This window comes from Garra rufa, chromosome 2 (genome assembly GCF_049309525.1).
Source record: "Garra rufa chromosome 2, GarRuf1.0, whole genome shotgun sequence".
Classification (NCBI taxonomy): Eukaryota; Metazoa; Chordata; class Actinopteri; order Cypriniformes; family Cyprinidae; genus Garra; species Garra rufa.
This window is the reverse complement of record NC_133362.1, coordinates 71,335,941-71,363,070: the sequence shown is the minus strand read 5'-3', so window position 1 is coordinate 71,363,070 and position 27,130 is coordinate 71,335,941. Positions and strand designations below refer to the sequence as shown.

General features: G+C 38.4%; 2 protein-coding genes and 7 non-coding genes across 9 annotated transcripts in view; 6 read left to right on the top strand and 3 right to left on the bottom strand.

The window, feature by feature from the left end:
• LOC141326076 (uncharacterized) overlaps positions 1-27,130 on the bottom strand; it is a 214,985-nt gene that overhangs the window by 5,684 nt on the left and 182,171 nt on the right. The gene's annotated exons all lie outside the window — the stretch shown is intronic.
• Positions 2,870-2,952, top strand: trnal-cag (transfer RNA leucine (anticodon CAG)). Its single transcript has one exon. It is a non-coding gene; the product is annotated as a tRNA-Leu (tRNA).
• trnal-cag (transfer RNA leucine (anticodon CAG)) lies at positions 4,006-4,088 on the top strand. The gene has a single exon. It is a non-coding gene; the product is annotated as a tRNA-Leu (tRNA).
• Positions 5,118-5,200, top strand: trnal-cag (transfer RNA leucine (anticodon CAG)). The gene has a single exon. It is a non-coding gene; the product is annotated as a tRNA-Leu (tRNA).
• Positions 5,911-5,984, bottom strand: trnam-cau (transfer RNA methionine (anticodon CAU)). The gene has a single exon. It is a non-coding gene; the product is annotated as a tRNA-Met (tRNA).
• trnal-cag (transfer RNA leucine (anticodon CAG)) lies at positions 9,462-9,546 on the top strand. Its single transcript has one exon. It is a non-coding gene; the product is annotated as a tRNA-Leu (tRNA).
• trnal-cag (transfer RNA leucine (anticodon CAG)) lies at positions 9,704-9,786 on the top strand. The gene has a single exon. It is a non-coding gene; the product is annotated as a tRNA-Leu (tRNA).
• Positions 10,840-10,922, top strand: trnal-cag (transfer RNA leucine (anticodon CAG)). Its single transcript has one exon. It is a non-coding gene; the product is annotated as a tRNA-Leu (tRNA).
• On the bottom strand, positions 13,679-26,304 carry LOC141325771 (uncharacterized). Its single transcript, XM_073834506.1, has 10 exons — positions 26,185-26,304; positions 25,506-25,592; positions 25,229-25,411; positions 23,768-23,905; positions 17,463-17,953; positions 17,020-17,347; positions 16,092-16,893; positions 15,703-15,912; positions 14,949-15,343; positions 13,679-14,305 (listed from the first exon to the last, which is right to left on the bottom strand). Exons 1-10 carry the CDS (start codon positions 26,302-26,304, stop codon positions 13,679-13,681), a joined length of 3,381 nt encoding a protein of 1,126 aa, XP_073690607.1.

Genomic DNA, 27,130 nt, shown 5'->3' with positions numbered 1-27,130 from the left:
AATAAAATGAAAATAAGAGTAAAAAACAATAACTTTCCAGTTTGTTTTTACTTTACACTTATTCCAACAATACAGTAATGAATATTAAATTAATAAAATGAAATATTAAATAAGTATTCAAAGAACAATAAATGAAAAGGGAAATAAAAGTAAAAAACAAAAAGCAATAATTTCCCAGTTTGTTTTTATTTTACAATTATTCCAACAATACAGTAATGAATATTAAATAAATAAAATGAAATATTGAATAAGTTTTTAAACAACAATAAATGAAAAGGGAAATAAAATGAAAATAAAAGTAAAAAGCGAAAAAAAAAAAACTTTCCAGTTTGTTTTTATTTTGCAATTGTGCCAACAGAATGGTAATCAATATTAAATAAATAAAATAAAATATTAAATAAATATTCAAAGAACAATAAATGAAAAGGGAAATAAAATTAAAAAAACAAAAAGCAATAATTTCCCAGTTTTTTTATTTTACAATTATTCCAACAATACAGTAATGAATATTAAATAAATAAAATGAAATATTAAATAAGTTTTCAAACAAAAATAAATGAAAAGGGAAATAAAATGAAAATAAGAGTAAAAAACAATAACTTTCCAGTTTGTTTTTACTTTACACTTATTCCAACAATACAGTAATGAATATTAAATTAATAAAATGAAATATTAAATAAGTATTCAAAGAACAATAAATGAAAAGGGAAATAAAAGTAAAAAACAAAAAGCAATAATTTCCCAGTTTGTTTTTAATTTTACAATTATTCCAACAATACAGTAATGAATATTAAATAAATAAAATGAAATATTGAATAAGTTTTTAAACAACAATAAATGAAAAGGGAAATAAAATGAAAATAAAAGTAAAAAGCGGAAAAAAAAAAAACTTTCCAGTTTGTTTTTATTTTGCAATTGTGCCAACAGAATGGTAATCAATATTAAATAAATAAAATAAAATATTCAATACATATTCAAAGAACAATAAATGAAAAGGGAAATAAAATTAAAAAAACAAAAAGCAATAATTTCCCAGTTTGTTTTTATTTTACAATTATTCCAACAATACAGTAATGAATATTAAATAAATAAAATGAAATATTGAATAAGTTTTTAAACAACAATAAATGAAAAGGGAAATAAAATGAAAATAAAAGTAAAAAGCGAAAAAAAAAAAAAACTTTCCAGTTTGTTTTTATTTTGCAATTGTGCCAACAGAATGGTAATCAATATTAAATAAATAAAATAAAATATTAAATAAATATTCAAAGAACAATAAATGAAAAGGGAAATAAAATTAAAAAAACAAAAAGCAATAATTTCCCAGTTTGTTTTTAATTTTACAATTATTCCAACAATACAGTAATGAATATTAAATAAATAAAATGAAATATTAAATAAGTTTTTATTTTTAAATATTTTTGACCTCTGACACGCCCCCTGAGGATGTGTCATTCTTTCGCACACCTTCGGCTCAGTTCGGCAACTTGATTGACACCTGACTAGAACGCTGACTCCTCCGCCTAGCGGCAATACGCGAAAACGTGCCGTCGACATTCTCTTCTACTCTGATTGGTCAAATGTCGAAAATGTTAAGAAAATGTTAAGAATAGAGCTTTATGATTGGCTGGAAATGTTGAAGCGCTTCGACGCGATTGGCCCAAATGTTATAGTGCTTCGACGTGATTGGCTGCGCAGTTCAACATTGCTCGACATTTCCAAAATATTGTCGGACTATCCTTCGGCAGCTGGCGTTCAGGTCGCAGTCTCCCCTGGAGGCGTGGGTTCGAATCCCACTTCTGACAGACTTAAGTTTCGGCTACGGACAACAGCTACGGTCTTCAGCCGCAAGGCTGTAACTTTGCCAACTTTGCCTTGTGTCAGGGCATTAACTTTGCCAAAGCACCACATTTCAGTCGACGTCAGAATTAGTATAAAGTGGCAGTAACGCAGACGGGCGTTCCGTTAAACTTGAGAATTACTCCGTTTTATCGTTTGTGCGACATCACTCCTTCCCCGATACCAAGTTGCAGGCACTTTTAAAGAATGCCTTGAAAGACTATGTCAAGTCGTAATAGAATCGAGTCAATATTTCCTTAAGATGAAGGCAACATTGCTTTAAGGTTCACGAAAGCTTGCCTTCCCATTAATAGGGAATTTCATTTCCAATGCCAGCATGATATTACCCTTAAGAAAACCTCACAAGAACACCGCCACATGTTACATGAATACGACAGGGATGGTATTCCTGCATTCATTCAGCATTAGCCCAGCGTGAACACTGAATTTCGATTATATTGCATGTCAAAGGGTGGCCTAGGACTGAATGCAATGTCGCTGGATGGTATTTAGGGAATTTACCTGGAAACTCACAGTTTCTCCCGCAATGTCGTGTCGTCCACCCTTCAGATGAGCTGTGGCCTTTTTCCCTCAGGCGAAGGAGACAAGCAGGCGGACAGGAACAGAGAAGCCCGCTCTGTCGTGTAAGCGCTCTCAGCTATCAAAAGGCACCACGCTGCCCCGTGTGAGGCACGACCTTCAGATTATGAGACTGACGCGCTGCCTAACTGCGCCAACGAGGCCGGCGGGATGACCGGTCTGAAATGCGAAGCGCTAGCGTGTCGGTGCCTGCCTGCAGGGCGTAGATCCAAAAGCTGCGTTCAGGTCGCAGTCTCCTCTGGAGGTGTGGGTGCGAATCCCACTTTTCCGACAGAACTGTCCTTTGTCCTTTGGCTTCGGATAACAGCTACAGTCTTCAGCGCTTGGCAGAACATGTGGAGCTATATTTGAATCGAATCAACATTTCGTTAGGGATTCAGACCACAAGCTGGGTGTAGCCACAACGGGTCAGCTCCCACCACGCAAGCGTGTCAGGATGGCCGAGCGGTCTAAGGCGCTGCGTTCAGGTCGCAGTCTCCCCTGGAGGCGTGGGTTCGAATCCCACTTCTGACAGACTTAAGTTTCTGCTACGGACAACAGCTACGGTCTTCAGCCGCAAGGCTGTAACTTTGCCAACTTTGCCTTGTGTCAGGGCATTAACTTTGCCAAAGCACCACATTTCAGTCGACGTCAGAATTAGTATAAAGTGGCAGTAACTTCCGTTAAACTTGAGAATTACTCCGTTTTATCGTTTGTGCGACGTCACTCCTTCCCCGATACCAGGTTGCAGGCACTTTTAAAGAATGCCTTGAAAGACTATGTCAAGTCGTAATAGAATCGAGTCAATATTTCCTTAAGATGAAGGCAACATTGCTTTAAGGTTCACGAAAGCTTGCCTTCCCATTAATAGGGAATTTCATTTCCAATGCCAGCATGATATTACCCTTAAGAAAACCTCACAAGAACACCGCCACATGTTACATGAATACGACAGGGATGGTATTCCTGCATTCATTCAGCATTAGCCCAGCGTGAACACTGAATTTCGATTATATTGCATGTCAAAGGGTGGCCTAGGACTGAATGCAATGTCGCTGGATGGTATTTAGGGAATTTACCTGGAAACTCACAGTTTCTCCCGCAATGCCGTGTCGTCCACCCTTCAGATGAGCTGTGGCCTTTTTCCCTCAGGCGAAGGAGACAAGCAGGCGGACGGGAACAGAGAAGCCCGCTCTGTCGTGTAAGCGCTCTCAGCTATCAAAAGGCACCACGCTGCCCCGTGTGAGGCACGACCTTCAGATTATGAGACTGACGCGCTGCCTAACTGCGCCAACGAGGCCGGCGGGATGACCGGTCTGAAATGCGAAGCGCTAGCGTGTCGGTGCCTGCCTGCAGGGCGTAGATCCAAAAGCTGCGTTCAGGTCGCAGTCTCCTCTGGAGGTGTGGGTGCGAATCCCACTTTTCCGACAGAACTGTCCTTTGTCCTTTGGCTTCGGATAACAGCTACAGTCTTCAGCGCTTGGCAGAACATGTGGAGCTATATTTGAATCGAATCAACATTTCGTTAGGGATTCAGACCACAAGCTGGGTGTAGCCGCAACGGGTCAGCTCCCACCACGCAAGCGTGTCAGGATGGCCGAGCGGTCTAAGGCGCTGCGTTCAGGTCGCAGTCTCCCCTGGAGGCGTGGGTTCGAATCCCACTTCTGACAGACTTAAGTTTCTGCTACGGACAACAGCTACGGTCTTCAGCCGCAAGGCTGTAACTTTGCCAACTTTGCCTTGTGTCAGGGCATTAACTTTGCCAAAGCACCACATTTCAGTCGACGTCAGAATTAGTATAAAGTGGCAGTAACTTCCGTTAAACTTGAGAATTACTCCTTGTATCGTTTGTGCGACGTCACTCCTTCCCCGATACCAAGTTGCAGGCACTTTTAAAGAATGCCTTGAAAGACTATGTCAAGTCGTAATAGAATCGAGTCAATATTTCCTTAAGATGAAGGCAACATTGCTTTAAGGTTCACGAAAGCTTGCCTTCCCATTAATAGGGAATTTCATTTCCAATGCCAGCATGATATTACCCTTAAGAAAACCTCACAAGAACACCGCCACATGTTACATGAATACGACAGGGATGGTATTCCTGCATTCATTCAGCATTAGCCCAGCGTGAACACTGAATTTCGATTATATTGCATGTCAAAGGGTGGCCTAGGACTGAATGCAATGTCGCTGGATGGTATTTAGGGAATTTACCTGGAAACTCACAGTTTCTCCCGCAATGTCGTGTCGTCCACCCTTCAGATGAGCTGTGGCCTTTTTCCCTCAGGCGAAGGAGACAAGCAGGCGGACGGGAACAGAGAAGCCCGCTCTGTCGTGTAAGCGCTCTCAGCTATCAAAAGGCACCACGCTGCCCCGTGTGAGGCACGACCTTCAGATTATGAGACTGACGCGCTGCCTAACTGCGCCAACGAGGCCGACGGGATGACCGGTCTGAAATGCGAAGCGCTAGCGTGTCGGTGCCTGCCTGCAGGGCGTAGATCCAAAAGCTGCGTTCAGGTCGCAGTCTCCTCTGGAGGTGTGGGTGCGAATCCCACTTTTCCGACAGAACTGTCCTTTGTCCTTTGGCTTCGGATAACAGCTACAGTCTTCAGCGCTTGGCAGAACATGTGGAGCTATGTTTGAATCGAATCAACATTTCCTTAGGGATTCAGACCACAAGCTGGGTGTAGCCGCAACGGGTCAGGATGGCCGAGCGGTCTAAGGCGCTGCTTTCAGATCGCAGTCTCCCCTGGAGGCGTGGGTTCGAATCCCACTTCTGACAGACTTAAGTTTCGGCTACAGACAACAGCTACGGTCTTCAGCCGCAAGGCTGTAACTTTGCCAACTTTGCCTTGTGTCAGGGCATTAACTTTGCCAAAGCACCACATTTCAGTCGACGTCAGAATTAGTATAAAGTGGCAGTAACGCCGACGGGCGTTCCGTTAAACTTGAGAATTACTCCTTGTATCGTTTGTGCGACGTCACTCCTTCCCCGATACCAAGTTGCAGGCACTTTTAAAGAATGCTTTGAAAGACTATGTCAAGTCGTAATAGAATCGAGTCAATATTTCCTTAAGATGAAGGCAACATTGCTTTAAGGTTCACGAAAGCTTGCCTTCCCATTAATAGGGAATTTCATTTCCAATGCCAGCATGATATTACCCTTAAGAAAACCTCACAAGAACACCGCCACATGTTTCATGAATACGACAGGGATGGTATTCCTGCATTCATTCAGCATTAGCCCAGCGTGAACACTGAATTTCGATTATATTGCATGTCAAAGGGTGGCCTAGGACTGAATGCAATGTCGCTGGATGGTATTTAGGGAATTTACCTGGAAACTCACAGTTTCTCCCGCAATGTCGTGTCGTCCACCCTTCAGATGAGCTGTGGCCTTTTTCCCTCAGGCGAAGGAGACAAGCAGGCGGACGGGAACAGAGAAGCCCGCTCTGTCGTGTAAGCGCTCTCAGCTATCAAAAGGCACCACGCTGCCCCGTGTGAGGCTCGAACTCACGACCTTCAGATTATGAGACTGACGCGCTGCCTAACTGCGCCAACGAGGCCGGCGGGATGACCGGTCTGAAATGCGAAGCGCTAGCGTGTCGGTGCCTGCCTGCAGGGCGTAGATCCAAAAGCTGCGTTCAGGTCGCAGTCTCCTCTGGAGGTGTGGGTTCGAATCCCACTTTTCCGACAGAACTGTCCTTTGTCCTTTGGCTTCGGATAACAGCTACAGTCTTCAGCGCTTGGCAGAACATGTGGAGCTATATTTGAATCGAATCAACATTTCGTTAGGGATTCAGACCACAAGCTGGGTGTAGCCGCAACGGGTCAGCTCCCACCACGCAAGCGTGTCAGGATGGCCGAGCGGTCTAAGGCGCTGCGTTCAAGCTGGGGAACAATAGTCCGTCAAAGACGGGGAAGAAGGGAAGAAAAGGGGGAAGGAAGAAAAGGAGAAAAGGAAGAAGAAAGAGAAAAAATGACGAAAAGAAAGAGTGAAATGTGACGTTGGAACATAATACTTCCTTAGCATGCACGCTACGATACATTTTCAGGTTTCTTTGTGCGTGAAAATCGCGCATTTATATTACACTGTTTCCTATTGTAGGCGATCACCAAGACCGGGGTTCGAATCCAGATAAAGGCACCTTTTTGTATTGTTATTGTTATATTGTTAATTTCATTAAATAAATACAATTTTGAAGGTTAATGAAATGTACATATGTACAATTCTTTCATGAAAAATAAAGAATGCCAATGGAACTGTGGTATTGTTGATGTTGATGTTATTATTACTTATTATTTTGTAGTTGTTGTATTAATATTATTTATTCTGATTAAGCATAATATTAGTCTTTGTTTAATTGATATTACTTATTCTGATTAGGAGTTTTGTATGTTACATTCATTCAAGACACTTATAAATCTGTTATTTTTAATGAAAAAAAGATAGTATTTAGAATAAAATAGTCATTAATATGCTGAAAATTATAATTTACAATCATGCCAACAGAACAGTAATGAATATTAAATGAATACAATTATACTAACTATTAAATAAGTTTTCAAACAACAATAAATGAAAAGGGAAATAAAATGAAAATAAAAGTAAAAAACAAAAAGCAATAATTTCCCAGTTTGTTTTTATTTTACAATTATTCCAACAATACAGTAATGAATATTAAATAAATAAAATGAAATATTAAATAAGTTTTCAAACAACAATAAATGAAAAGGGAAATAAAATGAAAATAAAAGTAAAAAACAAAAAGCAATAACTTTCCAGTTTGTTTTTATTTTACAATTATTCCAACAATACAGTAATGAATATTAAATAAATAAAATGAAATATTAAATAAGTTTTCAAACAACAATAAATGAAAAGGGAAATAAAATGAAAATAAAAGTAAAAAACAATAACTTTCCAGTTTGTTTTGATTTTGCAATTGTGCCAACAGAATGGTAATCAATATTAAATAAATAAAATAAAATATTAATTAAGTATTCAAAGAACAATAAATGAAAAGGGAAATAAAAGTAAAAAACAAAAAGCAATAATTTCCCAGTTTGTTTTTATTTTACAATTATTCCAACAATACAGTTATGAATATTAAATAAATAAAAGTAAATATTGAATAAGTTTTTAAACAACAATAAATGAAAAGGGAAATAAAATGAAAATAAATGTAAAAAACAAAAAACAATAACTTTCCAGTTTGTTTTTATTTTACAATTATTCCAACAATACAGTAATGAATATTAAATAAATAAAATGAAATATTAAATAAGTTTTCAAACAAAAATAAATGAAAAGGGAAATAAAATGAAAATAAAAGTAAAAAACAAAAAAACAATAATTTTCCAGTTTGTTTTTATTTTGCAATTGTGCCAACAGAATGGTAATCAATATTAAATAAATAAAATAAAATATTAAATAAGTATTCAAAGAACAATAAATGAAAAGGGAAATAAAAGTAAAAAACAAAAAGCAATAATTTCCCAGTTTGTTTTTAATTTTACAAATATTCCAACAATCCGGTAATGAATATTAAATAAATAAAATGAAATATTAAATAAGTATTCAAACAAGTATTTTTGACTTCTGACACGCCCCCTGAGGATGTGTCATTCTTTCGTACACCTTCGGCTCGGTTCGGCAATTTGATTGACACCTGACTAGAACGCTGACTCCTCCGCCTAGCGGCAATACGCGAAAACGTGCCGTCGACATTCTCTTCTACTCTGATTGGTCAAATGTCGAAAATGTTAAGAAAATGTTAAGAATAGCGCTTTATGATTGGCTGGAAATGTTGAAGCGCTTCGACGCGATTGGCCCAAATGTTATAGTGCTTCGACGTGATTGGCTGCACAGTTCAACATTGCTCGACATTTCCAAAATAATGTCGGACTATCCTTCGGCAGCTGGCGTTCAGGTCGCAGTCTCCCCTGGAGGCGTGGGTTCGAATCCCACTTCTGACAGACTTAAGTTTCGGCTACGGACAACAGCTACGGTCTTCAGCCGCAAGGCTGTAACTTTGCCAACTTTGCCTTGTGTCAGGGCATTAACTTTGCCAAAGCACCACATTTCAGTCGACGTCAGAATTAGTATAAAGTGGCAGTAACGCCGACGGGCGTTCCGTTAAACTTGAGAATTACTCCGTTTTATCGTTTGTGCGACGTCACTCCTTCCCCGATACCAAGTTGCAGGCACTTTTAAAGAATGCCTTGAAAGACTATGTCAAGTCGTAATAGAATCGAGTCAATATTTCCTTAAGATGAAGGCAACATTGCTTTAAGGTTCACGAAAGCTTGCCTTCCCATTAATAGGGAATTTCATTTCCAATGCCAGCATGATATTACCCTTAAGAAAACCTCACAAGAACACCGCCACATGTTACATGAATATGACAGGGATGGTATTCCTGCATTCCTTCAGCATTAGCCCAGCGTGAACACTGAATTTCTATTATATTGCATGTCAAAGGGTGGCCTAGGACTGAATGCAATGTCGCTGGATGGTATTTAGGGAATTTACCTGGAAACTCACAGTTTCTCCCGCAATGTCGTGTCGTCCACCCTTCAGATGAGCTGTGGCCTTTTTCCCTCAGGCGAAGGAGACAAGCAGGCGGACGGGAACAGAGAAGCCTGCTCTGTCGTGTAAGCGTTCTCAGCTATCAAAAGGCACCACGCTGCCCCGTGTGAGGCACGACCTTCAGATTATGAGACTGACGCGCTGCCTAACTGCGCCAACGAGGCCGGCGGGATGACCGGTCTGAAATGCGAAGCGCTAGCGTGTCGGTGCCTGCCTGCAGGGCGTAGATCCAAAAGCTGCGTTCAGGTCGCAGTCTCCTCTGGAGGTGTGGGTGCGAATCCCACTTTTCCGACAGAACTGTCCTTTGTCCTTTGGCTTCGGATAACAGCTACAGTCTTCAGCGCTTGGCAGAACATGTGGAGCTATGTTTGAATCGAATCAACATTTCCTTAGGGATTCAGACCACAAGCTGGGTGTAGCCGCAACGGGTCAGCTCCCACCACGCAAGCGTGTCAGGATGGCCGAGCGGTCTAAGGCGCTGCGTTCAGGTCGCAGTCTCCCCTGGAGGCGTGGGTGCGAATCCCACTTTTCCGACAGAACTGTCCTTTGTCCTTTGGCTTCGGATAACAGCTACAGTCTTCAGCGCTTGGCAGAACATGTGGAGCTATATTTGAATCGAATCAACATTTCGTTAGGGATTCAGACCACAAGCTGGGTGTAGCCGCAACGGGTCAGCTCCCACCACGCAAGCGTGTCAGGATGGCCGAGCGGTCTAAGGCGCTGCGTTCAGGTCGCAGTCTCCCCTGGAGGCGTGGGTTCGAATCCCACTTCTGACAGACTTAAGTTTCTGCTACGGACAACAGCTACGGTCTTCAGCCGCAAGGCTGTAACTTTGCCAACTTTGCCTTGTGTCAGGGCATTAACTTTGCCAAAGCACCACATTTCAGTCGACGTCAGAATTAGTATAAAGTGGCAGTAACTTCCGTTAAACTTGAGAATTACTCCGTTTTATCGTTTGTGCGACGTCACTCCTTCCCCGATACCAAGTTGCAGGCACTTTTAAAGAATGCCTTGAAAGACTATGTCAAGTCGTAATAGAATCGAGTCAATATTTCCTTAAGATGAAGGCAACATTGCTTTAAGGTTCACGAAAGCTTGCCTTCCCATTAATAGGGAATTTCATTTCCAATGCCAGCATGATATTACCCTTAAGAAAACCTCACAAGAACACCGCCACATGTTACATGAATACGACAGGGATGGTATTCCTGCATTCATTCAGCATTAGCCCAGCGTGAACACTGAATTTCGATTATATTGCATGTCAAAGGGTGGCCTAGGACTGAATGCAATGTCGCTGGATGGTATTTAGGGAATTTACCTGGAAACTCACAGTTTCTCCCGCAATGTCGTGTCGTCCACCCTTCAGATGAGCTGTGGCCTTTTTCCCTCAGGCGAAGGAGACAAGCAGGCGGACGGGAACAGAGAAGCCCGCTCTGTCGTGTAAGCGCTCTCAGCTATCAAAAGGCACCACGCTGCCCCGTGTGAGGCACGACCTTCAGATTATGAGACTGACGCGCTGCCTAACTGCGCCAACGAGGCCGGCGGGATGACCGGTCTGAAATGCGAAGCGCTAGCGTGTCGGTGCCTGCCTGCAGGGCGTAGATCCAAAAGCTGCGTTCAGGTCGCAGTCTCCTCTGGAGGTGTGGGTTCGAATCCCACTTTTCCGACAGAACTGTCCTTTGTCCTTTGGCTTCGGATAACAGCTACAGTCTTCAGCGCTTGGCAGAACATGTGGAGCTATATTTGAATCGAATCAACATTTCGTTAGGGATTCAGACCACAAGCTGGGTGTAGCCGCAACGGGTCAGCTCCCACCACGCAAGCGTGTCAGGATGGCCGAGCGGTCTAAGGCGCTGCGTTCAGGTCGCAGTCTCCCCTGGAGGCGTGGGTTCGAATCCCACTTCTGACAGACTTAAGTTTCGGCTACGGACAACAGCTACGGTCTTCAGCCGCAAGGCTGTAACTTTGCCAACTTTGCCTTGTGTCAGGGCATTAACTTTGCCAAAGCACCACATTTCAGTCGACGTCAGAATTAGTATAAAGTGGCAGTAACGCCGACGGGCGTTCCGTTAAACTTGAGAATTACTCCGTTTTATCGTTTGTGCGACATCACTCCTTCCCCGATACCAAGTTGCAGGCACTTTTAAAGAATGCCTTGAAAGACTATGTCAAGTCGTAATAGAATCGAGTCAATATTTCCTTAAGATGAAGGCAACATTGCTTTAAGGTTCACGAAAGCTTGCCTTCCCATTAATAGGGAATTTCATTTCCAATGCCAGCATGATATTACCCTTAAGAAAACCTCACAAGAACACCGCCACATGTTACATGAATACGACAGGGATGGTATTCCTGCATTCATTCAGCATTAGCCCAGCGTGAACACTGAATTTCGATTATATTGCATGTCAAAGGGTGGCCTAGGACTGAATGCAATGTCGCTGGATGGTATTTAGGGAATTTACCTGGAAACTCACAGTTTCTCCCGCAATGTCGTGTCGTCCGCCCTTCAGATGAGCTGTGGCCTTTTTCCCTCAGGCGAAGGAGACAAGCAGGCGGACGGGAACAGAGAAGCCCGCTCTTTAAATAAATGCAATTTTTAAGGTTAATAAAATGTACATATGTACAATTCTTCCATGAAAAATAAAGAATGCCAATGGAACTGTGGTATTGTTGATGTTATTATTACTTATTATTTTGTAGTTATTGTATTAATATTATTTATTCTGATTAAGCATAATATTATTCTTTGTTTAATTGATATTACTTATTCTGATTAGGAGTTTTGTATGTTACCTTCATTCAAGACACTTACAAATATGTTATTTGTATTGAAAAAAAGATAGTAATTAGAATAAAATAGTCATTAATATGTTTTTTAATGTACAATCATGCCAACAGAACAGTAATGAATTTTAAATAAATACAATTATATTAACTATTAAATAAGTTTTCAATCAACAATAAATTAAAAGGGAAATAAAATGAAAATAAAAACAGAAATCAAAAAGCAACAATTTCCCAGTTTGTTTTTGTTTTACAATTATTCCAACAATACAGTAATGCATATTAAATAAAATAAAATATTAAATACGTTTTCAAACAACAATAAATTAAAATGAAAATAAAAGTAAAAGTAAAAAACAAAAAGCAATAATTTGCCAGTTTATTTTTATTTTACAATTATTCCAACAATACAGTAATGAATATTAAATAAATAAAATTAAATATTGAATAAGTTTTCAAACAACAATAAATGAAAAGGAAAATAAAATGAAAATAAAAGTAAAAAACAAAAAGCAATAATTTGACAATTTGTTTTTATTTTATAATCCAGCAATACAGTAATGAATATTAAATAAATAAAATGAAATATTAAATAATTTTTCAAACAACAATAAATGAAAAGGAAAGCAAAATAAAATGAAAATAAAAGTAAAAAACAAAAAGCAATTATTTGACAATTTGTTTTTATTTTATAATTATTCCAACAATACAGTAATGGATATTAAATAAATCAAATTAAAAATTAAATAGGTTTTCAAACAACAATTAATGAAAATGCAAATAAAATGAAAATAAAAGTAAAAAACTAAAAGCAATAATTTGACAATTTGTTTTTATTTTATAATTATTCCAACAATACAGTAATGAATATTAAATGAATAAAATGAAATATTAAATACGTTTTCAAACAACAATAAATGAAAAGGAAAATAAAATGAAAATAAAAGTAAAAAACAAAAAGCAATAACTTTCCAGTTTGTTTTTATTTTATAATTATTCCAACAATACAGTAATGAATATTAAGTAAATCAAAATTAAATATGAATTAGGTATTCAAACAACAATAAATGAAAAGGCAAATAAAATGAAAATAAAAGTAAAAAACAAAAAGCAATCATTTCCCAGTTTGTTTTTATTTTACAATTATTCCAACAATACAGTAATGAATATTAAATAAATAAAATTAAATATGAATTAGGTATTCAAACAACAATAAATGAAAAGGCAAATTAAATGAAAATAAAAGTAAAAAACAAAAAGCTATAATTTGCCAGTTTGTTTTTGTTTTGCAGTTGTGCCAACAGAATGGTAATGAATATTAAACAAATACAATTAAATATTAATTAGGTATTCAAAGAACAATAAATAAAAAGGGAAATAAAATGAAAATAAAAGTCAAAAACAAAAAACAATCATTTCCCAGTTTTATTTTTATTTTGCAATTATTCCAACAATACAGTAATGAATATTAAATAAATCAAATTAAATATTAAATAAGTTTACAGACAACAATAAATGAAAAGGCAAATAAAATGAAAATAAAAGTAAAAAAGAAAAAGCAATAACTTTACAGTTTGGAAAGTTTGTTTTTATTTAAAAATTATTCCAACAATACAGTAATGAATATGAAATAAATAAAATAAAAATAAATATTAATATATAATAAATATTAAATTATATAAATTATATAAGAAGTATTTAAACAACAATGAACTAAAAGGGAAATGACAAATATTAAGTTTTCAAAACCAATAAATAAGTTAAATAAAAAGTTAAGTTCTCAAAAACAAGAAATAAAAAGTTTAATAAAATATTAAATAATAGTTAAAAAAAACTACAAAAAGTTAAAAACACAAATATTTTTTTTTTACACAAATATTAACAATAGTGAACTCTTTTTGCTATATACACCACATACACACAAATATATACTTTATTTGGGAATGGTTCTCCGCATTTCCTCCAGCCACTGTTCTTTTGTAACAGTTTCAGTCTGTGGGCAGTACACCCTGCCCCTGTACTCACCTCCACCAGCTGCAGTGATGTTCCTTCCATCACCAAACTGTTGCCCAGTACAAGCTGCCTTATCCTTCTGTAGTCTTGAAGGATCAGAGACCATCTTGACAGCGCTCCCTTGCCTTTTCTTTTGGGGCTTGGGTGAACAGTGCAAAGCCTGATGAAGATGGTCTCCACCAGGCGGCAACAGTCAGGCCATTGTGCAGGTGCGCTGCTTGCACCCAGCACACATCTGGTGGTGCTCTCTACTCCAGGGGTTTGAGTGGGCCTCTTAGGTACTCTGAAGCGTCCACTCAGCAGTCTCTTCTGATGTCGAGCTGCATACACCACCCGTTGCTTGTCCTGGTCATCCAAGCTCTGCCAAAGTGCAATTATGGTGTTGGCCTCCTGGTTGGTCAGGCTGAGGGCTGTGTGACCCCGGAGATCCACCAGATATTCTGCCAATCTGTCCACATGTTGATAACCAGGGACATTTTGGCTGTCAACGGCCTATTAAAAAACACCAACACCAACATTATAATGTTTATCAGTGGGAAGCTGTTTTGGCACCTTCTTTAAAGTATAAAACACAATGGAAAGAAAGCTGACTTGACATTATGTGTATTTGCAGCTTATTAATGACTTTGATGTTGTTTGTAGGGGTGCACCGATCCGATATTAGGATTGGATATCGGCCCCGATATTAAAAAAATAGCTGGATCGGGGATCGGAAGAATTAACAGATCCACGGGGCTCTTTTTTATTTTCTTCCTCCATTTCTACTACTACATTTTATTTATTTAAATTTATTTTGAGAAGTTTGATTACATTCTATTTTCGATTTGAATGCACAATTGTTCTTTAAATAACAAATAAATAAGTATTCAATACATTACATGTGTTTTGTCTTAGTTAGGAAAGTAATGTTTAGTTAGGAAAGTTTGGTGCCTGTAGTTTCTTCTACATGGTGGAAGGAAGGTATAAGGTTGAATGTATGCAGTTTATTATTAATTCAACAATGGTATCGGATCGGTATCGGGTAGATATACCGACAGATATACAAAGCCCAGGTATCGGTATCGGGACTGAGAAAGTCGGATAGGTGCATCCCTAGTTGTTTGATCTTTTAAATGTTGTTTCATCTTGCACTTACCATCTCTTCATCATCTTTCTGACCAGCATCCTCTGGCTCTGAGGGAAGAGGTGAAACAGATGTTTCAGATGGGACAGGTGAGACAGCAGTCCCTGAGGGTCCAGGTGATGTGGGAGACTGTGAGAGGCCTTGTGTAGGGTCAGGGACTGGTGAAGGGGATGGAGAGCCCAGTACAGAAGTACCACTAAGTGCAAGTGTGGAAGAGGGTGGTGACATGTCAGCCTCCAGATCAGTAATGGTCTGATCCTCGCTGATGTCACAGAAGCCCTCATCTTCATCTCGCTCCTCCACACTGAGGTCTTCAATGAGCTCTGCGTTCTGCTCGGAGTCTGGATTCATGTCCTGCAGTGCCTGACCTGTCTGCTGAAACAGATACTGGACTCCAATGAGCTCACCTGAAATTAAAATAATAAACAAACAGGAATTAAATACAATGCTGAATCATTGAGGAGGAAAAAAACATATGCAAAAACACATAATGCAACACAATACAAATGATAATTGAGAGACGTACAAATAAATATTCCTCCATAACCTATTGTATCATATTAGATACTTACATGTAACATGATTTTCCTAATGCCTTTTTCTTGATTAAAAGTATAAACTATCAATAAAGTTTGGATAATGTCGATAATTTAAAAGCCTTAGAAATTTGCATATCAATCATGACAGTAGACTTTGTAGAGTTAAATATATAGACAGAGATTACACAGAAATTCTAAGTTCATTAACAATAACACTTTTTTCTTACCGGTGTAACAGGCAGGGGAACAAAATGTTGGAACCACTTTCTTGCCAAACAGCTTTTCATAGTTTCTGTTTACACAGTGAACAAGTTCTCCTGTGTAGCTGCATAAAGCTGATGGTTCTGCTGACAATGAAGCAGACTCCCTGTCCTGGTTCCACCGGTGTAGTCCCTCCAGCAGATAAATCTGAAAGTTAAGACTGTTTGCACTGGTCCCTGTTAATGGACACAACAGTGTAAAGGTGAGTGTTAAAGAAACACAAAAGACAAGTAATGTGTTTTATATATATACATACATATATATATATATATATATATATATATACATATACATATACACATACATATATATATATATATTATATATATGCACAGGGAGTGTGACAGAGACATACCTGGGATGAAACGGTTCAGGTGTAGGTGAAAGGACTCGAGAGAAGTGGAGCCTCTGGCACATCTGTATGTCGTTAGAAGCACACCTCCCTTGGTTAAGCTTCCAGTCTCTATATAGAGCACAACACCAGGGGGGTCTTGGATGCACTTTACATGCTTCTTCTGGACACTCCAGATGTGCTCCATCCTTTTTTGATCCAGGAGAGGAACACCCAGGGAGTCATTGCCCTTGCTGCTCAAGAGCTCTGTAAACAGCCGTTCAAGGAGAAGGATGGTAGTCTCCTCTCCGCGGGTTCTCCTCCGGCAATGTAGAGCCAGCTCATTCCTGGTAAGATGCTTGTTGACATCTTCATCTGCCAGCGAAGGCCAACCCTGGGAGATCAATAGCGCTCTCTTTGCTTTGCGAAGCACTGAGAGATCAGCTGCATCCCATTCAAAGATGCACGCTGATAGCCGCGACATGAAGATGGGGTACAGCTGATGGGCATCAGTTGTACACCCCAGGGCAATCCTGCGCATAAAATGCCAGATGTCCAAGCGTATCATGAGATCTGGCCAACCTCTGAATCTGGTTTTCAGCTTCGTCTCGCCCACCTCAGTGCAGCACCCACAGTCCACATACAACACAGCAGGTGGATCCACACCAGCCTGTTGGTATCTTTTCACCAGACCATCTACCATCATATCCAGTCCTGCTCCTTCCTGGGCTGTCAGCACGCTCATGAGCACCTGACCAAACTCATTGCCGACAGAGGTAAGCCAGAGTCCCGTTCCCCTCGCTGTCCCAGCCAGCTTCTTGGTTATCTGTAATAAGACATGATTTGGAACATGCTGTAAATGCAATCAAACATCCCACCATGTAAAATACAGATATACTGCTGTGTTGTGTATATAAACAACAGCATTAATAAACAAAAATCCACAACTAACCTTTTTAGTAGAATCCATCTTCAAGACAGAGCCATAGGTGGATGTTATCCTTGCATGGATTTCATCCAGCCTTGTTAGGATGTCTTGGCTGTACACGGTGAGTAGCCACTTGCAGCTTGGCACCACTGTAGGCTGTGGGGGTTCCTGGAATTTTACTGGCAACACTCCAGGTCGATTAAGAAAGTCGACACACTGGGTGGTGTATCGGGCCAGACGCTGGAGCCACTCCTCGCTGTGGTTTTCACGCAGCTGCTTTATCACCCGCGTGGGGCTGTTGCCTAAGCTACGCTCACGCAGTAGCCGGATGACCCGCATATCACAGGCATACCTTAGAAAAAGCAAAATACACTCATTCATATATTTTACATATTTGATTTGTAAACTATTTGCATATGTATGTGATGATGGCCTAACAACATGATGCAGAATGAAAGTGTGCTTACTTCCGCGTGAGGATGACCCGAAACTCAGAGCGATGACCCAGGTCTAGCTGTTGCAGGACTGTCTGACTCCAGGACACATGCGAGGCTCTACACTTGGTACAGATGAGGGTTTCTGTGACCATGCTGTACATTCTGTCGATGTCCAGAACCTGCCGTGCCCTTTTGTGCAGACCACCTCCTGTCAGTTGATGCCGTCCGCAGGCAGGATTGGGACAGAGAATCTTGACCCTCCACAGCTTGTACGGCATCCACAGCAGAAGTGCATGACAAAAGAATCTGTCTGGAGCTGGACCCTGATTGTAGGTAAGTGCTGGCTGTGGTGGGTAATACCAGAGCTGGAGGTCATCACGGAGCTCTGGCTTTCCCTTGGACCCCATTTTGAAAAGCCTTTTGCCAATCCACTTGTGATCTTCTGGTGGCAAGGTCTCCGACCACAAACGAGGAAGTGGAACTACAGATGGAGCTTTCAATAATGTCCCCGAAGGAAACGTCTGTGAAAGAAAAAAGACAAACCATTTAGTCAAGTAAGGTTATTGATTTAATAAGCATTTCATCAAGGCATGGCTACTTTTACATAAAATGATCATTACAATTATTGTTTTCTTTTTTGTGTTGTATTACAATGATAATTATGACAACGAAACGGATAACTTTATATTACCCATTTCTGTCTTCCAAAAAAAAAAAGGAATTATATATAAAATATTCTAAAGTCTTGCTTGATATATAAAAGAATACATTTTACAAACAATCTATCTTTATTTTGACACATGAATGTTAACATCTATAAATTATTTATCATTAGTAAATTAGGATTCCGTCAGCTTGACATTATTACCATAGTTTGATTGTTGTTGTTTTATCAGCTGTTTATCAGTGTTTTAAGAAACTACTGGTAATAAAAGTCAGGTAACACTTTATTTTAAGGTGTCCTTGTGACACGTTACATGTACTTACTATTATAATAACAATTATTAATGCATAAGTACATGCAAGTAACCCTAAGACAAACCCTAATCCGAACCCTAAACATTTAGTAAGTACATATAGGAAATTATATTATATTACTCAGTACTTAAATGTATAATTACACTGTAACAAAGACACCTCAAAATAAAGGGTTACACTCTATTTTAAGGTATCCTTGTTACAGTGTAATTACACATTTAAGTACTTACTAATATAAATTAACTTATTGTATTAATGTATTTACTATAGGGTTAGAATTTGATTTAGGGTCACTTGCATGTTATTAAATGTTATTATAATAGTAAGTACATGTAACATTTAATAAGGACACCTTGTGTAACCAAAAGTCATATTCAAAAAATCAGGGCATGTGAGCCTTTTCACATCTCTAGACATACTTTAAGTGAAAAAACAACAACAAAATAAATCAATTTATTTTCAAAGTGTTTGTTATGGAGTTAGAATTGTTGCATAATTCCAAATAAATACATTATGATCCACAAATAAATGTAAAGCGATTGACAAAAACAACCATATACACAAAATAAATAAAATGAGATCCACAAATAAATTCCACAAACATGAATTATATTCACAAGTAAAAAAATTCGAATTGCAAATAAAAAACATACTCACAAATATATTTTTTTAATCCTACAAACACAAATTCGACCTGCATTTATATGTGAATCGCGTACTGTGCATTTATAGATCGCTACTCGTATTTGTGGATTGCTCTCTGTGCATTTGTAAATCACTGCGCGTATTTGTGAATTTTGAAACATTTCAAGCGTCAAGACCATAGACTGTAAGGTCAAGACGCAAACTAATCCACAAATGCATGGACTCCACCCACCTTTTACTTAAGCCAATCAGATACCGGCCACGTGGGGCTGACCAATCGTTGCATGTTCTTGCTCCAACCAATCACGTTTTTACGGTGACCGTAAGGGGAAACCTTCGGTTCACTTATGTTTGTCTTGGCCACTACATTTAACTCGTGGGAACCTGATATTATGTCGTGGCCACGAGATATTAATTCGTGAAAACATCATATTATGTTAGCATATGTTATTTGTCATATTCGTTATTTTCCCCTTCATTTTGATCTCTTAACTCTCTGAATGTAGGTTCTATGACTGTGATATTTACTGGAATGCAGTTCAAAGGTTGAATGTAATATATATTGTATTTTATTTAGTCTATTAATGGACAAATATAGTGTTTCACTAAAGAGTGAATTAATCACGTAGTTTCGTTTGGAAATCATTTATCGTCAGAGTAAAATAGGCCTACATGACATTCCTTCTATTAACGTTAACTGATCGTCTTTTTTCCGTAGTTGTATTATTATTATCGTCATCATTATTATAATTATTACTATTATTATTAGCCTATTATTATTGTATATTTTTATTTTTGTTTATATTCGTTTTCCCTCTTGATTTCTATCTCTTTACTTAACTTTCTATATGGAAATGATACTGTGTAAATGCTTGACATTTCACTGAGGAATGAATCATTCACGTAGTTTAATTTGTAAATGAAAACGTGGGCAACACACAGGCATAATTACAATCATAAAGTCATATAATATATGTCAAGCATTTTACAGTATCATTAATCATCATATAGAACGTTAAGAGATCAAAATTAAGGGGGGAAACGAATATAAACGAAAATAAAAATATATAAAATGTAGGCTAATAATAATAGTAATAATTATAATAATGATGACGATAATAATAATACAACTACGGAAAAAAGACGATCAGTTAATAGAAGGAATGTCATGTAGGCCTATTTTACTCTTACGATAAATGATTTCCAAACGAAACTACGTGATTAATTCACTCTTTAGTGAAACACTAGATTTGTCTATTAATAGACTAAATAAAATACAATATATGTTAAATTCAACCTTTGAACTGCATTCCAGTAAATATCCCAGTCATAGAACCTACATTCAGAAAGTTAAGAGATCAAAATGAAAGGAAAAATAACGAATATGAGACGAATAACATATAACATAATATGATGTTCCCACGAATTAATATCTCGTGGCCACGACATAATATCAGGTTCCCACGAGTTAAATGTAGTGGCCAAGACAAACATAAGTGAACCGAAGGTTTCCCCTTACGGTCACCGTATAAAAACGTGATTGGTTGGAGCAAGAACATGCAACGATTGGTCAGCCCCACGTGGCCGGTATCTGATTGGCTTAAGTAAAAGGTGGGTGGAGTCCATGCATTTGTGGATTAGTTTGCGTCTTGACGTTTGAAATGTTTCAAAATTCACAAATACGCGCAGTGATTTACAAATGCACAGAGAGCAATCCACAAATACGAGTAGCGATCTATAAATGCACAATACGCGATTCACATATAAATGCAGGTCGAATTTGTGTTTGTAGGATTAAAAAAATATATTTGTGAGTATGTTTTTTATTTGCAATTCGAATTTTTTTACTTGTGAATATAATTCATGTTTGTGGAACTCTAAGATTTATTTGTGGATCTCATTCTATTTATTTTGTGTATATGGTTGTTTTTGTCAATCGCTTTACATTTATTTGTGGATCATAATGTATTTATTTGGAATTATGCAACAATTCTAACTCCATAGTTTGTCACCTAGCTGGTGACAGCTGATTAATTGACATTTTTAGACCAACAGAATATGAATTTACTTACTGAGACAATACTGCATGGCTCTGTGGGACTGGTCACATCTGCAGTGGCTTTGGAGACAGGGGGTGGAATGTGAGGACCTTGTGTCTGTACAATCGTGAAGTGAAATATAATAGATTTTTTAAATACACAACATTACAACAACTTAAATGTACAGTTAAATGTATACATATATGTAATTTATTTCTGTCGTGGCAAGAGCACATTTTCAGCATTATTCTATTCTTCAGTGTTACATGATCCTTCAAAAATAATTTTAATGAAAATAAACATTTATTACTATTAGTTGAAAATGCTTCACATAAATGGTTACACAAGAGAGACCAACTTCAGATAATTGGATAGATGTGACCATAGATCGAAAAGATATTGGAAAAGATTATATTATTTGATTATTTGAAAAGATCACTTTTTGGTTAATTTAAAGAAGGATGTGTTTCTGGGAAAGTGGAGGAAATGGGTTGAATATGTATAAAGAAGGTCCTATTTTTTGTTGTTACAAATAAATAGAAGATGATTATATATTTATATTTGTTTGCAAATATGCATGTACTCTGTTCAGCATCTATATACATAATGAAGGTCATTTGAGATTGTTCTGGATGAAATTAAATCAGGATATATTGATATATAGGATATATAATTACCTCCCTCTTTTTATTGTATTAAAACATATTTACAAAATATAATTTATAGTTTAAAATAAATAATTGTACATATCTACATGTTGTTAAAAATACTCTATGGCTGCATCAATCATTGTATATAGGTTGAAATATGCTTTATGATTGATTGTACTCAAATGAATGTTCGCAATAAATAAAAGTAGAAAAGAAAGAAAATGGCTAATGCCTAATAGAACTGCATTGTTCGAGTTTTTCAGAATTGAGTTTGAAGGACAGCATTAATGGCAAACAGAAATCTTTTGTAACATTAAATGTTTTTACTAGCCGCTTTTCCACTGTCGGGCCAGTGCGAGCCAGTGCTAAGAGCGTGCCGGGCGGGGCCAATGGCCTCGAGTCGCAAGCACCAGGACCAAAAGTAAGCTGCGTTTCCACTATCGAGCCAGTAGCCTGGCTGCGCAAACTTAAAGCCCGCCCTTTACACACCTCTTTGAATCAAACGTCACGAAACCTCTCCCCTTTCAGCGGGGAGATTGAAAGTAAGTCACCGTAGTGTGATTATCGAAGGAAGAGAGCCGAAGCGGCTGTTTGCTCCTTTCGGTGTTTTCTTGGTGGAAGATGAGGCAGCGAAAACAAGATGCGAAGACGGAGGCTCAGCAGCGTTTACGGCGAAAGCTTATATTAGCTGCAAGGCAAAAAGAACAATAAATCGACGTGGAAGCCGGATACAGCGAATGCAGAAACGTCTAATGTTGGTGATGTCTGTTCTGATGCAAGAAGTGCTTTGCAACAGTTGTGCAGCAGCAATATTTGTATTATATTACATTAATAAATCACTTGAAAAGAATCTTTGTTTTTATGACCGACACACAAGTCTTTCGTCTAACTTTCGTCTAACTAAATGTTGCATTTTATCTACACACTACTGCAAAAAATAACTACACAGTTGTACTTCTAGTATAATTTTGTATGCTTTTATTTAGGTACAGATACAGGTACAGTGTATGTTAACAATTTATCAAGGTGTGTTGGTGAGTTTCTGTGGGTTTTTTTGGACGATGTAAATAAACTTATACATCAGATCTCATTTTTATAGGATCTTATTTGCATTTTTCCAAATTTATATACGAGTAGATACTATCAGACAGGCATTTAAATGTTTTAATCACATATCTGTAACAACAGTTAATAGTGTAACGATTACTGAATAGGACCTGATTTACACAGGACACAAAAGGTGCCCCATCAGATAACCATTTAAGTAATGTGCCCATCAAAACGGCATTTAATATCTGCCTAATGTAAGTTTCTTCTCTGGGCACCGCTTTGTCCATTGTGCGTTTTTATGGCTTTGTACTGCGCCGTGCGCCCGCAATTTCTTCAACTTGTCTCGAACTTGCATTGTGGTGCGCTGGATATTTAGCTTTGCGAGTCCAGCAACGATGTATTTTATCACGTCTTTGTTTCTGCAGACGCCGTCAAACTGGCGTTGTATATTATCATCGGCCCAAATACACAAGAGCCCTGTATTAGTAATACAGCGAAATGCGCATACCACAGACACACTCCGCCTTTCACTTTGACCACGCCTCAAGCCCCGGCTGGCCCGCTTTGGCCCAAGGTTTTCGTCGGGCCGAAAAACCCGGGCCATTGGCCCTGAGGAAGCACCGACGAGGCACGATCAGGCCCCGGAAGTGACAGTGGAAACGCGACTGGCTCTGGCACGCACTAGCACGCCCGCTTTTGGCCCGACAGTGGAAACACGGCTACTGAGATTTTTGAACAATGCCATCCTGTTCAATAAAAGTATCAATTTCTTAAAAAACAACAACAAAAAACACTAACTGACCCCAAACTTTTGAATGGTAGTGTGTATGAAATCTGTTTATTCTATTTAATATCGCTTTTATTCATTCAAATGGTTTTCTGATATAATTTTTTTTAAAGTGTAATAATTTGGATGTAACAGAACATGGAAAGTGTCGTCATAGAATACAATGTGATTTATGCCATTACTTACAGTGACAGTGGTGCTTTGTGTAGAGGCACGAGACACTGCTGCGCTGGGCTGGTGTCCAACCTGAGAAGGTCTCCTAGCCACACTAAGATTTGGCTTTGCTGCAGCAATGTGAGAACCAGTAAATCTTGGTTTGGTAAACTAAAAAGGGGTCAAGAAAATAGGCATTTTAGTGAAAGGACAAAATGTGTTCGAATAGGATAGGAAAAGTAGTCATGATACTGAACATTACTAAATAAATTACATTTTACAAATCATTTACATAGTAATATTGTAACTGTTTTTGTTTAATATTGTTAAAATTATTAGTTTAAAATAGCTTTAGTTTCATAGTTTTCTATTTTAAATAAATGGAGCCTTTAAAAAAAAACTTGTGTAGTTCTTATAAGAGGAATTGTTATTTATTAGCAGTATTGACCTAGGTTAATCTTAAAAATAAATACAAAGTGTTTGCATTATGGAATAAATATTAAAATGTGTAAAATTTAATAACAGCCAGTGTATATGTGGAATGTTACCTGAGATAGAGAATGGAAAAGAGAAAATGTAGCTTTAACACATGAAAACTATAGAGAGAGATGCCATGAGTCTATCTCAGTGACCTTCAACCCAGGCAGAGCTCAGTTATGGAGCTTTTCCACTACACAGTACCAGCTCGGCTCGACTCGGCTCGGCTCGGCTCGACTCGACTAGGCTCTGTTTGTTTTTCCACTGTAAATTGTACCTATACCTCCACAAAAGTACCTGGAGCGACGCTGCAAGAAACTGCCGTGATGTAATCTTGTCTGCACCTCCTCGTTTGACCACGGCGTATTCTTCCGAGTTGCCATAATATGTAATGGATTGGATATGTCACGCAATCTCTGGCCAAACTTTTTAAAAAATGACGGGGTTATTCTGGATACTATTGCTGGCGCGTGCAATGATTACGCAGTGAATAGTGACGTTTCTCTCTGACCAATCAGCAGTCTGCTGTGTTTTCACGTCACATTTAGTATCGCCTCAGCTCGCCTCAGCTCGCTTGGAACCTCGCCGGAGGTGGTACGAAAAAAAGTACCTGGAAGCCGGTACAGGTACAACTTTTACACAGTGGAAAACCAAACAGAGCCGAGTCGAGTCGAGCCGAGGCGAGCTGAGGCGAGCTGGTACTGTGTAGTGGAAAAGCGCCATTAGAGAGGAAGAGAGGACAATCCAAAAGTATAGGCCACAGATGAAAGAGAGAAAGCACACAGGTTACATTCTTTTATCCTTGACCATGTGACTAAAACCAAATCTGAGACATTCAAACTGACCAATCAGGACACTACAGCTACCCCCATTGTTCAAAAGGTGTGAAATTTAGCAGGTCACAGCCAACACTTCTAATCTTCTTGCTTTTGATTTTTTTCCTCTGACTTTCTGTACTTCCTCAAATTTGAACTGAACTTATACTTCAATGCTTAAAAAATGTTTTAATTCTTTTACCATTGACAAATGTGGTGCTTTTGTTACTACAGGTGCAGTAGGCTGGGGGTTGGGATGAGGCTGGGGCTGGAGATGGGACTGGGGCCCAGGCTGACTCTGCTCCATGGCCTTCTTTGCTGTTCCAGAAGCAGGAGCAGGTTGTTCCACAACCTTTTGTGCTGGTCCAGCAGAGGCAGTGGGCTGCTTAAGACAACCACAAAAATACATGTAACAATTCAGAAAGGAAACAATTTCAGTAAATAATAATAACAAAAAATACTTGCTACATTAATGTTACCTTTGGAGTGTGAAAGCCACAAATGCATTTCAGCACACCTCCAAGCAAGGCCATCTGGCCACGAGACTGCATCGGACATTTTTCAATCTGTAAGCAATTATAACAAATTTATAACAAATGCAATGCACAATACAAGGGCATAAAATATGGCATAAAATGCTTCATTACATTTATTTATCTATTTATTAATCTCTAGAACATGAGTCATATTTTTCTTATATATATATATATATATATATATATATATATATATATATATATATATATATATATATATATATATATACATACATACAATACAGTTACACACCATTCATTTACTGTCCCTTCCCCCACCTTTTCAAATCTCTGTATCTAACAGTACTCAAAAGTCTTTAATGGAGCTTTTCTTTAACAGTATGACATAAATCTTAAAATACCTGCAACATTACCAACATAAATATCTATAAACAATAATGACACCTGGTTTACATTAGTGAAAACCATAAAATAACGCAACCATCACATTACATTGTTCTAATGAATGAGATCAGGTACATGTTTGTATTGAGGCCTAATATGTTGTTCTGTTATGCAAATACATTAAACAAAGAGACTATATTAATGTTCAATAATACAAGTCAACAATAAACAACTTTTTTATTGCTCTATCAGGCAAAGGTAACAAACTCACACTCACCCTTTGATAAATCTCGTACCACTTCTTCTGTCGAGGGGCTGGCCTGTTACCCTCATTTGATGGCCAAATTCCTGTGCTGGCAAACTTTTTTAGACGTGAAACCCATTCAGCCTCCGACATCGCTTTATGCGATTTTGTTGGTTTGCCAGACATTTTTTCTCGCACTTGATGAAACAGTTTTAAAATAAAAAATAAAAATTATACACTCATTTGGAAAAATACATAAAACATAAAGAAGTTTTCAATTAGACCATGTTCTTACCTGTTGTAGTCCGTGATAATGCTGTACTTGGTTATAAAAATACAATTTCGCTGTTTTCTGTAAAAATGATGCTGAACTCCGTAGCAATGATGCTCGTCGTAGGTCATGAACTTCAGTACTGAACTTTTTTGACCTCTGACACGCCCCCTGAGGATATGTCATTCTTTCGTACACCTTCGGCTCGGTTCGGCAACTTGATTGACACCTGACTAGAACGCTGACTCCTCCGCCTAGCGGCAATACGCGAAAACGTGCCGTCGACATTCTCTTCTACTCTGATTGGTCAAATGTCGAAAATGTTAAGAAAATGTTAAGAATAGCGCTTTATGATTGGCTGGAAATGTTGAAGCGCTTCGACGCGATTGGCCCAAATGTTATAGTGCTTCGACGTGATTGGCTGCGCAGTTCAACATTGCTCGACATTTCCAAAATATTGTCGGATTATCCTTCGGCAGCTGGCGTTCAGGTCGCAGTCTCCCCTGGAGGCGTGGGTTCGAATCCCACTCCTGATAGACTTAAATTTTGGCTACGGACAACAGCTACGGTCTTCATCCGCAAGGCTGTAACTTTGCCTTGTGTCACGTCAAGAAAAGCGTGTCCCTGACGCATTGATCGCAACAGCTTTCTCTGAAGCCTTGACTTGGCAGAACATGTGAAGATGTATTAGAATCAAGTCAACACATC